This window comes from Theropithecus gelada, chromosome 4 (assembly GCF_003255815.1).
Source record: "Theropithecus gelada isolate Dixy chromosome 4, Tgel_1.0, whole genome shotgun sequence".
Classification (NCBI taxonomy): domain Eukaryota; kingdom Metazoa; phylum Chordata; class Mammalia; order Primates; family Cercopithecidae; genus Theropithecus; species Theropithecus gelada.
The window spans coordinates 4,478,440-4,490,648 of NC_037671.1; the positions used below are offsets into that span (position 1 = coordinate 4,478,440).

Consider the following 12,209-nt stretch of genomic DNA (forward strand, 5'->3'; position numbering starts at 1 on the left):
CCTAAGCTGATCAGTGGAAGCACTTTTGTAGTACTAGAAGAAGAAGAAGAAGCAGCCTTTGGCATGTGCAGGATGGACTGAGACCCTGAGAAGGGAAAGATTCAGTTTAGATGTGAGAGAATCCCACATTTGCCCTAAGTTGAATGTGGACAAACCTCAGAGAAGCTTGGTGCTTTTCAGGACTCACACAAAATGGCTCTAGACCATTGGCTGTTGGGACCTCACACCTAACTAAAAGCTTATTTACAGTGTAGTCTCCAGTTCCGGTTACCTTTCAGCTGGAAGAATATTCTCATCCCTGAGGCAACTCAACAGGAGGCTGTCAAGTTGATCCAAGTTTTAGGAAAACTTGTTGTTCTGAGGAATGAGGTTAAAAGTTTAGTCTCACCATACAAGAAAAGCTTACCCAGTGGAATATTAAGTTGAAGCGGAGTGAATGAAATTAATGCAGCCTAGAGGCTTAGAAAGATAAAATGTAGTTCAAGATTCAAAATTGGACAGTAAAGGGAAGCTCAGGAGAGAGCCAAATCAGTGGAAAAATAAAGCAAGTATATGAAATCAGACACCACTCTTATACTGAAAGAATGCTAGTGTCAACAGAGCTGCAGAACAGGTATGATGATAGCATTTGAATGAACAAAAGAAACAGGAGGGATGCGGCGTCGGTCACAGCAGGAAAGGGGGTCGATGCAGATTCAAGAACAGTCTTGTTAGTCTGAGGGTCCTTTTCCTGTTCAGTGAATTCTTTTGTTCTGTGTCCTTATCAACCCCACACCTTGCCTAAGTAGGAATGACAGACAAGCCATTCTTAATGACTTCCTAGCTTTTGAAACTATTTTGGTGTCAGAGAGGGAAAGAGCCACATTTAAGTTGTAAAAATTGAGGATTCTGTTGGCTTAGGAAATTTCCTTCTCTGAGATGGCCGTTTTTGATTGTAGATACAGAAACGCATTTACCCAAATATGTGATCTGTGCCATGTCCCAGAAAACTGACATCTCTGTCGCACCTCCTCAGGCCAGAGAGTCAGATGGCAGCACAGCTCAGGGCTCCAGCCGCCAGTCCTGGCTGTGTCAGCACAGTGTGGCTGGCATCTCCCTCCCCGAGGGCCAGCACACATCCTCTCCTGGGCACACCCACTCTCCATTAGCACCAGGAACAATTGTTCGCTGTGTCGGAGCCCCGGCCACGCCCTTCGCCCGGACAATGCACAACTCCACAGCCCTACCTCTCCCAAGCACCAGTTACTTCCTTTCCTTTTTATTTCCTCTGGTGTGCAGAGTGCATGAAACACAGTTTTTTCCTTCTGTCTGAAACAGGACATTTTAAAGAGTGGTAAATGATGACCGATTCACTTTCAGTCTCTCCTCCACGGAGTTTTCCTAACCTCTCCAAGGTTGTACAACAGATAGGAATTTTGTTCAGAACACAGGGAAAATGGTTTCAAAAAAATTCAATTTTCACAGTTAATGTTCACTTCACTAGGTAACACATACGATCGTTTCTCTCTGGAGACGACGTTTTCTACTATCTTTAGGTATATTTTCTACGTTGAGTTTTGCTTCCATGGTGAGGATGGACCTCATTAAAGCAATAACAGCAGGCTAGGCAGCTTTATAAATTTAGGAAAGGAGGATGTTATGTTCTAAGAACCATTTTTTAACACAGGAACTTCTGTATTTAGAAATTCACCCATCCATCTAGCAATCAGTCACTATTTATTAAGTACCTACCTTGTTATAGTCTAGTCTAAGATTTTTTTTTTTTTTTTTTTGAGACAGAGTTTCGCTGTTGTTGCCCAGGCTGGAGTGCAATGCGTGCGATCTCGGCTCACTGCAACCTCTGCCTCCCGGGTTCAAGTGATTCTCCTGCCTCAGCCTTCGGAGTAGCGGGGATTACAGGCTTGCACCACCAGGCCCGGCTAATTTTGTATTTCTAGTAGAGATGGTGTTTTACCATGTTGGTCAGGCTGGTCTTGAACTCCTGACCTCAGGTGATCTGCCTGCCTCTGCCTTCCAAAGTGCTGGGATTACAGGCGTGAGCCACCATGCCTGGCCTTAAGATATTTTTTTAAAGTCCCTATCCTCAAAGAGTTCACAATTTGGTAAAGAGAGACAGATATGTAAACAAATGATTAGATTATAGTGAGTTATAATAGGTACTATAATAGAATTAGGTATAGCATATAATGCGGATACAAAGAAAGGAGTGGGAAGGAATTTCAGCAGTACTGGTGTATTGGCCAGGAAAGGCTTCATGGACAGGGTGGTACCTGACCTGAGTCTTAAAAAATGCAGGGGAAACCATTTATGGTGTAGTGTGCAAGTGTGTACTTGTGTATGAGTACACAGACACAGACACTGACACAGCTGGAGAGGCAAGCAGGCCCTCCAGGCCCCAGATGTCCTGCAGGTCTGGGAGGGTGTTGCTAAGTCAGGCATCCTGTAGGCTATCAGGGACCAGCCATTAGAATAGAAGACCAACATGACGAGATCTACTTGTGATGTGAAATTCCATGTCTGAAATCAGATTTCTTTTGATGGGTTTAACTCTTGTTTTCCTTTATAGAGCAATGAAGTTTGTGGTGAGAATGATAATCTTAAATTGAATTCATTGTTTTCTGATTTTGGAAATGCACGCTGAAGGATGCCAGGGAGCTGAACTGACAGCTCCAAAGGCTGGCAGCAGGCATTCCATGAGCGCATTTTCCCAGTCAGCCAGCCAAATGTGGCCATGCACTGGGTGGCCAGAGTCCTTACCACTTCAGTTGGCCGGTAGTACTTGAGATCCACAGTCACGTGAACTTTGCCGGTCTCTTTACATCTGCCCACTTCATTTTCATTCTTTCCTTCCCACCTGTAAAGAAGATAAACACCGAGTCAGCTCCTAATTGCTTGGGAACATTTGGCCATGCTGTCGCACCTTGGGATGCCCCAGCCCGCTCCCTGCAGGAGCGCTTAAGCTCATTAACTGCAGCGGCACAGGCTGATGCCCAACTTGATTATTAAAGCAACGGGGACTTTCAAACTGCTCTAGATCTGTTTTGAAAGGGCAGGGTTTTTTCCTCTTCTTTTTAAGAAAATCATGATGAATTCAGAAGTGAGGCTTTAGAAATGAACAGATTAGCCAGAAAATTGGGCAACTTTTGGGATTTCAAAGATTTTGTATTTCTCTAGACTATTCTTGGTCATTAATTATTATAAATAAATTAATTAAATGAATCAATTATTATAAATTAAATTAAATATTATAAATTAATTAGATTAATTATTATAAATTAATTGATGTCTTTTGTCCTCTCCCTTTTTTCTTTTCTTTCTTTTGTAGTTTTAGGGATATTCAATGTTAAGTTGACGCATTCCATTTGGGAATAAGTTCCATAACCTAATTAACCATTCAAAGCATCCCTGGATCAGATACAAGTTCTCCTGCTCTTCCCAGTGAATGGTGGGCCCCCTTAATAAGTCTCAGATGATTAAACCTCCAAAAAGAACACAACTAACTGTTCGTTTCCTGCTGAGAGAGGGTATATCAGTATTACTTTCCTACACCCTCCTCTGACCTACCTAGGATACTGTTTGCACACAAGTTCCTTCCCTGAACATACACGGTTGACGGCAGGAAGGATCCCAGGAGCGACTCCTCAAGTCCACACTATGCAGGATGAGCTCATATGCTTCGAGATTACCTTCTCGCTAAAACTCTACTTATCCATTTTATGTTCTCATTTGTATAAATCAAGCCACTCGCTTAATGGTAACCTCTGGATTTCTATAATAGTATACAATTTGGGTTATTTATTTTTACATAAGAACTTTTTGGCAAAGAAAGAAAAGAAATGAACAAGTATGGCATGTTTGACTTTACCATTTATCATTAGAACTGGTTTGCATTATGAGCTGGAGATGAATCCTGTGGACACAGGACAATTCTGGGTGCTGTCTGGGTCAGAGTCACCATGGGGAAGACAAAATTAGTTACTTGACTATGTAAGCCACAGGCACCACTGAAAATGAACATTAAATGTTGATCCCAGTGACATTTTGGAATAGGTTGATAATTAAAGACATGAACTAGCCTCATAAGCCTTATTTCTGGTGAATCACCTAAATGTTCTGGTAGCAAAGGGGAGATATTTCACTGTTGGAGGAATAATCAGTTTGTTAGTGTGCTGAATTTACCAATGGACTCAAGGCAAATATGAAAATTGTCCTGTAGCGCAGAGAATTATATAGCACAATATGTTGAATAATATACAACTGTACAACTGGTCATTTCCCTGTGACTTTTATATTGATTATTAACACAAAAAAGGATGTTTGGTAATTTGTTTTCATTTCTTTCTTAATGTTGACTAGATCGTTTGGCAGGTCATGTAGGTCTAAGAATTTCAAAGCAAGGGGATTGGTAGGTAGTATCAGAGCGAAGTTTTTGGAAAATTCACCAGGAAACGTTAAGTGGATGTTTTGGAGCATGGAGATTCAAAGTGTTTTAAAACATAACCTAAAGGAGTGACGACCCTCATACATCTCCTGTGGATAGAGACCAAATCTTAGCTGATATCCACAGGAAGGGAGGACAATTGGTTAAGTCACGATTTTTAAAAAAATTAACTATCTAATTCTAAAGTTAATTATTTAAGTAGAACTTTTTTTTTTTTTTTAAAAATTTTGGTTAGGCTTTCAGTAGATGAAAGTATATTTGTATTTCACAGGCATGTTTTAAATATTTTTGCTCACATTTCATACTTTGCAAAGAGAAACAAGTTCAGCAGATACTTGCATGATCGTATCTCCAACCAAGTCAAAGAGTTGTAACAGAAATACCATTTACAGTTCTGCTGATTGATTTTTCATTTGTAGCTGGGTATTCGGTCTGTGATTGGCCATGCTGACTTATGTGCACATAAATATTGCACTGTTCTTCCACTGGTAAATCTCAAATGCCACAAACATGAGGACTGGTGATTCAAATCCATTTATAATTCAATTTTTAAAAAACCACACACAAGCACACACACATCTTTAAACCAACAGAGCCTTGGTAAAGAGCTGGAGAGAGCTTTTCTTGATTTGGGAGGGAGCATGTGAGTCAGGAGAGGACTGAGGCCCCGCCTGAGGGGTCTTTAGACTTCAGTGGGGTCTATAAACTGTTTCTGTGACGAGCCAGATAGTAAATACTTAAAGTTTTACAGATCACATACAGTCTCTGTTACATATTTTTCCTTTTTCCTTTTTTTGTTTCTTCTTCCTCCTCTTATTTTTCTTCCTCTTTACTTTCTTCTTTTTTTTTTTTTTAACCACCCTTTAAAACTGTAAAACCTGTCCTTACCTCCAGGACAGTTTAAAAAAAAAAAAAGAGCCTCAGCTGGGATTTGGCCCACAGGCCACAGCTGCCCACTCCTGCTTTGGCCGATCAGGTTAATGGTATCGCCTCACCCTCAGCTGAAGGAAAGCATTTAATTCCTGTTTATAGCAGCGGCCTGCACGGCTAGACCACTTGAATTTTAGTGTCTACTACTGATTCTCTTTGATTGCTTTGCTGGTCATAGACTAACATTTGGGATTTGTAACACTAGCTGAAATGCGAAAAGGCTGAAGGAGAAACACTCCCTCTCTAAGGGGTTTATTAAATACAGCCTGAAAGTCAGACTTGGGTCTGGTGCTACTTTGGTGCTCAACAGGCACCAGCTCCCTTGCACGACTTTTTGCCATTGTCTGAACGCTGTCTGCTGAACTTTCATCTTGCAAATGCTGTCTACAGTCAAAACAGTCTCCAAGGGCATGGCATTGCCCCCTACAATTAATATAGCTACATTGAATAAGCAAATGTAATCAGGAAATGGCTCAAAGCTGAATTGAGTTGGCAAAAACCACTTTCTAATTTGCACCAGGTCTGAATGAGGGCAGTAAGCAAAAGTTTCCGCCAAGTGCCAAAAAACATTCAGTTACGACAAAACATGAAACACTTGTATTAACAAGTAAAAGGTAACAGCCAACATGTCCTAACAAGTAACGTTATGACTCAAAGCAGAGCTGCAATGTTAATGAAATGATGGTGGCTTGACAGAGAGGAGAGGATTCGGTTAATTAACAAGAATTACTACCCACTAATTTAGATCAACGGCTCACCAAGCACGGATCCTGTATAATTCAATTTTTAAAATAAATTGTTGCCTCCTAATAAGCATTAAATAGCAATAGAAAGCACTGAAGAATAACAGAATCAAGGACAATAAGGCAAGATAAAGCACTATTAAAATCCACTCAACTTGGCATTCCTTTGAAGGAACAATAAAAGCAAAGTCAGCCACATGAGTCAAGTTTGGGGCTATTAGACCTAAGTGTGTGTGTGTGCGCGCGCGCGCGTGTGCGTGTGCATGTGCGTGTGCGCGCGCGTGCGCGCGTTGGGGTGGGGGTGGGGGGTGGCAACACACTCCTTGTAGTGATCATGAGTCAAGTTTGGGGCTATTAGACCTAAGTGTGGGGGGGGCAACACACTCCTTCTAGTGACCCAAATATCATAAAAGCGCTCAGGAATTATTCTGATTTATTTAATTAGGCTATTTAATTAGGGTATGGAAGTAGGAAGCTGCAGCAGCTAAAATTTAGTCAGTGCCATAAGGCAGGCCTGGAGGAAGCATTAGCTTCTGGATAAAGATGGTGGTTTTCACACACTTTTGCTCCTTCCCCAGAAACCTTTCAAAAAGGAATAAACTCACATGAGCTAAGAGGGCGGGAAAGAGATGTGAGAAACCAAATTCTGGAAGCTGGAAAGCAGATGGATGAGTGTTAAAGGACTTAGCAGAAGCCCTAGAAAAGTCTCCTAAACCAACAGTGGGAGAGCTGAGAATGGCCCCAATTTACACTTGCAGAAGTCTCCAAATGCTCAGGAAGTGAGGCCTGATTGCAAGTCTCCGTAGGCAGCAGCCTGGGGCTCGATCCCCTCCCCGATTCCGCACTGCTTGGCTGCTCACTGCCTCACCCTCCCTGAGGTAAGAGGTGGCTGGACTGAAGGCTATGGGCTCAGTGAAGAGTGGGTCACCATGCTGAAGACAGAGGAAATTAGGTGACTGTATGCATGATGAATACTGAGACCCACCACCCAGCTCTCTGTGGGCTGGCAGTCAGGCCTATTTCCTTTCAATGAGGACACTGGGGAGGCTCCTCTGGGCATCAGAGATTCTCCAACTAAAAGGCCTTATCAAGTCCTCTTATAATAAAATAGCCAACAAGCTCTAACTATGCTCTCAAAACTTACAAGTAGCTTTTTAGGCACCCGACTTTTAAAGAAGCAGAAAACCAAGTATTATGAGACAGGAAATATATAAGGAAAATCACATATATAAAAAATAGAAATCAAAACGAACAAACTGAAAAAAAGCAACTTGGAGGAAACAGAACAAGCAGGGGGAAGAGAATTAAAAACAAAATAAAACAAGAAAATCTCCACATATACCACCTTTAATATCCTCAGACAGATCAGGAAAGATATCAAACAAACAAGAACAGGATACTACATAAAAAGAAACAATTTGAAACACAGGATTTTAGAAGTTGAAAACAAAAAACAGAAATTTATAACTCAAGAGAAGATTTCGAAGATACCTGAGAGTATCTTCTGGGAGTTGAAGAAATCTACCAGAAAGTAGAGCAAAAATATATAGATATGAAAGACCAGAAGGAGGAAGATAAGAACATTGGAGTGCCTCAGGGCAGTCAGTATAATAGGATTTCCAGAAAGAGAGTACAGAAAAAATGGAGCAGAGCAAATAACTCTCTTAAAACAAATCAAGAATATTGATCAAAGCAGAGGCACATGCATTTCTACACCGAAAGGGTGTCCCCCAATAATGAATGGGTCTAGACCCACCTCAGATCAAGTTCCACACCACTGGGACCAAGAGAAGGTCTGAACCACTTTCCACAGGGGACAGACCGGACTGGGAGTCAGAATGGCTCTTGGTTTCCCATGGTGATACTGCAAATTAATAGGCAATGGAGTAACACCTTCAAAGTTCTGAAGAAAAATTATACCAATCTAGAAATATATACCAGCAACATCGTTAATTTCGAGATTGGACTAAAGATATTTTCAGGTATATTTTGTCACAAAGTATTTGTTTCCCATGCATCCTTCTCAGGAAACTAATTATGATTTTGCTTTACCAAACCAAGCAGTCTTGAGTAAGATGTCAGGAAATAGGGGCTCAGTGTAGGACAGCAGCTAAGAGAGCCCCCAGAGGAGCATGAAGGGACACAGCAGGGTTTGACCTTCGGGCCAGTCCACACGGGGTCAGCTCAGAGGCTCCAGGGCTGCCTCAGGAAGATGTGACTGACAGCCCAACCGGGGTCTGAGAGCCTAGAGAGGTGACTGGCACAGCTGGGGCAGAGTATGGGGTAAAGTCAGTGATAAGTACATAGAAAATGAATAGAACAGAGAAAGAAGGCATCTGTTAGCTCTACGGTAAACAAATGACAATTACACATAAAAGATAAAATAGGCCGGGCGCGGTGGCTCACGCCTGTAATCCCAGCACTTTGGGAGGCCGACGCGGGCAGATCACAAGGTCTGGAGTTCAAGACCATCCTGGCCAACATGATGAAACCCTGTCTCTACTAAAAATACAAAAAATGAGCCAGGTGTGGTGGCGGGCGCCTGTAGTCCCAGCTACTTGGGAGGCTGAGGCAGAAGAATCGCTTGAAGCCCGGAGGCAGAGGTTGCAGTGAGCCCAGATCGGGCCATTGCATTCCAGCCTGGTGAGAGTGAGGCTCCGTCTCAAAAAAATAAAATAAAATAAAATAAATGTGGTTTACTGGAATGAATAGCATTCATCAGTCATGGTAATGTAACAGTAAATATTGACTTGACTCCAAAATTACAATATAACAATTGAGTATTAAGAGAATGGAGGGATGGGTCAAGGGGAGAAAAAGAGAGCAGAACTCTTGTTTTGAATAAGAGGAAGCCAAAAGATAAAGCCTAGAAGGGAAAAATCAGTAACGACATGATATTTGGAAACATGGAGATAAATGCCAAAGTAATTGTAACACAGGACAATAGAATTTCCAGAAACAAATATTTATCTTTAAATAAGACAGTGTACCGCAGCAGAACAACAAACATTTCTGTATGTTGGAAAAGGCCCACAGAGCACCCCACACAGCAGAGCACAGAACATTCCCCAGCAGATGGGCCGAGCCAGGGAAATGGGCAGGGAGGAAGCGGAGGGTAGGAGACAGCAGGGATTTGTGAGAACTCCCGTACAACGATTAGAGGACTAGGGTGCTGGGGTAACTGGACAAAAACATCTAATAAAGAAGGGAAAAAAGAATTATAAATGTGAGCTTTGTAAGTAGCAGAGTGTGAGTGACTAACCCCCACCCCACAGGCCCCTCTACGTTGCAGAGAAAGCGAGTCTGGAACGAAGATGGGCCTCAGCACAGCCCAGCCTGAGCTCTGTCCCCGGAATGGGTATTCTGTCCCACTAGCTCCACTACAGACCCAGCACTTCCTTACAGGATTCATCTGTCACCCTGCTTCTGGATGGGGAGGGGCTGACGTCTTTGGCACCATCAACATTCCAGATCCTGCATCACCACAAAAGCCACTAACAGGGTGGGCAGGTGAAATCTGCAGAGAAGACGGAGCAGGCAACCCTGGGAAGAGGCAAGCCAAGGTGAAGGATGTGACCTGAGCAGCCCAGGGAGGAGGGCGGTCAGCACTGCCAAACTGTGATGATGGGCAGATGTCAGGAGGATGCAGGGACTCGAGCAGGGCCCTGGGCACATCAGAGAAAGCTACTTGGATAGGGTGTCGGGAGCTGAGTGGATGGGGTGAGGCTGTGTGTGGAGGTGGCTCCTTGATGCCTTTTGGCAGAGCAGGGGAAGAGAGAGGCCAGGCAGTGACTAGAGGGACCCCAATTCTGAAGGGGCATCTGTAAAAGATGAGAGGGAGCCTCAATGGAGGGCCAGAGGCCAGATGCAGTGGCTCACACCTGTAATCCCAGCACTTTGGGAAGCCGAGGCAGGCGGATCACTTGAGACCAGGAGCTTGAGACCAGCCAGGACAACATGGTGAAACCATGTTAGGTCTCTAAATAGAAAAATTAGCTGGGCTTGGTGGTGTGCACCTGTTGTCCAACTACTTGGGAGGCAGAGGTGGGAGGACTGCTTGAACCTGGGAGGCAGAGGTTGCAGTGAGCCGAGATCGTGCTACTGCACTCCAGCCAGGGTGCCAGGGTGACAGAGTGAGACTCTGTCTTAAAAAAAAAAAAAGAGGGCCAGGGCTGAGTGCGGAGGCTGAGCGGCAGCCTGAACCTCTTGAGCAGGCAGAAGGGCTGAGGCCATAGGCCAGGAGGAGGCACCCTTCCAAGGGGCATCAGGGCGACCTGCTAGTGGGACAGGCGAAGTGAGGGCGGGTGCCATTTTTATGCTTGGGGACCACTGTTTTAATCACAGACCCACTCTAACATTTAAAATACAGCACGAGTCTAAAGGGTGGACCCTGGATCTAAGAGAACCTTAGCTGTGTATGGCCTCTTGCATTGCTACTGACATGGAGGCCGGTTAGCCTCCATCCATGCCTAGAATTCTTCCAATTTATTTATGATAATTATTCTAAGTAAGGGGCTTCCGGCAGTACCAAGCCCCGCTGTTATGCTGTCGTTAAGGAATAACCATCTACAACAAAAAACGTGAAATTTAAATCCATTATACAGCTGTTCACGCAGAAGGCACTTCTTAAGATTAACGCCTGCGTCTGTTCTGTGATTTCTCCATCACGGGGCCCTTATGAATGTTACTTGCTGAATTCATGCGCCAAGAGGCAGACGAGTAGCATCATCTGCAGTGTGTAAGTGGAGGAACAGAAGTTTACAGGGCTGAACAATTTACAGATGGCACATGGGGAAGGGCTGCTGGAGCCAAGGCTGCCAAGCCAGGCTCTTGGGCTGCCCCACCCTGGGCCCAGACAACACCCGTTTCACATGGTCTGACCCGAAAAGGTGCGGTACCCTCTCAAAAGGGCATAGCAATTTTTGTGGGGAGACCTCCTCAAACATTATTTTCAGGAAGAGTGGTCAGCTGGTCAATACTTCCCTTGCTGTCTTCTTTTTAGCAGTAGGACTGAGAAAGTACTTAATAGGGAGGCTCTCCTCTCAGTCTTTTCTTGAGCTTCATCCCTAGGAAGTCAGACTAGGAAGACGAACTCAACGGAAAAAGCCTTGTGAGGTGGTGCCTGCTGAGGGTAGCTCAAGAGATCAAATAATAATAATGATAATAAAAAGACAAGACCAGAGATGGCTCTCCTCGGCTGTGAAAATGACAGTGAAAGGATATTCTGATACAGAGCTAGCATTTCAATGAGCCTCAGCGTGTCCACGCTACCTTGCACAGCTCATTAAATGTGCTCTAGCTGCCTGCTTCATTTATATTTACCCAACTGGGGCATATTAGCCACCCCCAATGGATAAGGATGGAGCTTCTGCTGTATGGGGGAAAGCAAAACTGACGGAGGCCTTCCTGCAGGGCCACAGTAAGTAGGCAGTGCCCAAAGGACCAGTGCCCAAGCACCCCCAGAGTTGCAGCCACTGTTCTGGGCCATCTGCATCTGTACCTCTTTCACCTACACAACTGTGTCTATCCATCTCCCTTCCTCCCACCCCCACAAATCTTCAGCACACACCCACTAGGTGCCAGCCAGTAAGCTAAGCCAGTTGCTAAGGACATGGGTATGTGGAAGCCAGACACGTCTCTGTGTTTAAGGAGCCTGCAGTCTATGGCCACCACAGTCTTGTGAGGGAACGATGGCAGAGAGCCAGGGTGCTGTCAGAGCCAGGAGGTAGGCACCTAGCACAGACTAGGTGGAGGGAGGGTGTTGGTCAGAGGGAGGATGCCTCAGCTAAGACCTGAAGAATGAGTGGGAAGTGGCCAGGAGAAGCAGACGGAACTGTAGGAGCAGGCATCTGACGAGCCCAGTGTGGCCGGGCTGGTCCACCCTCGCTCATCAGCTTGCCCAGCGCCCACACACAGTGCACTAGCTCCTGCCTCCATGCCTTTTCTCATGCCCTGCCACCCACCTGGAATGTCTTCCTCCTTCCTATCATCCATATCTCCCAACCTGGACGAGGACCAGCTTACATCTAACTTTCTGAAGACATAACTCCAATCATGATTGTGAGGCTATTACTTCAGGATTGATAGAATAAATC

The 12,209-nt window shown here is 44.4% G+C and overlaps 1 protein-coding gene across 2 annotated transcripts in view; it reads right to left on the bottom strand.

Annotated features, from left to right (window-relative positions):
• The window catches only part of GMDS (GDP-mannose 4,6-dehydratase), a 630,071-nt gene that overhangs the window by 107,162 nt on the left and 510,700 nt on the right, over positions 1 to 12,209 (bottom strand). The window contains exon 9 of one of the 2 annotated variants that reach the window (XM_025382900.1): positions 2,758 to 2,854. In XM_025382900.1, the coding sequence (XP_025238685.1) occupies positions 2,758 to 2,854 (97 nt within the window). Of the gene's footprint in view, positions 1 to 2,302; positions 2,855 to 12,209 lie in introns of those variants that run through there. The other variant, XM_025382899.1, reaches the window with a different exon arrangement.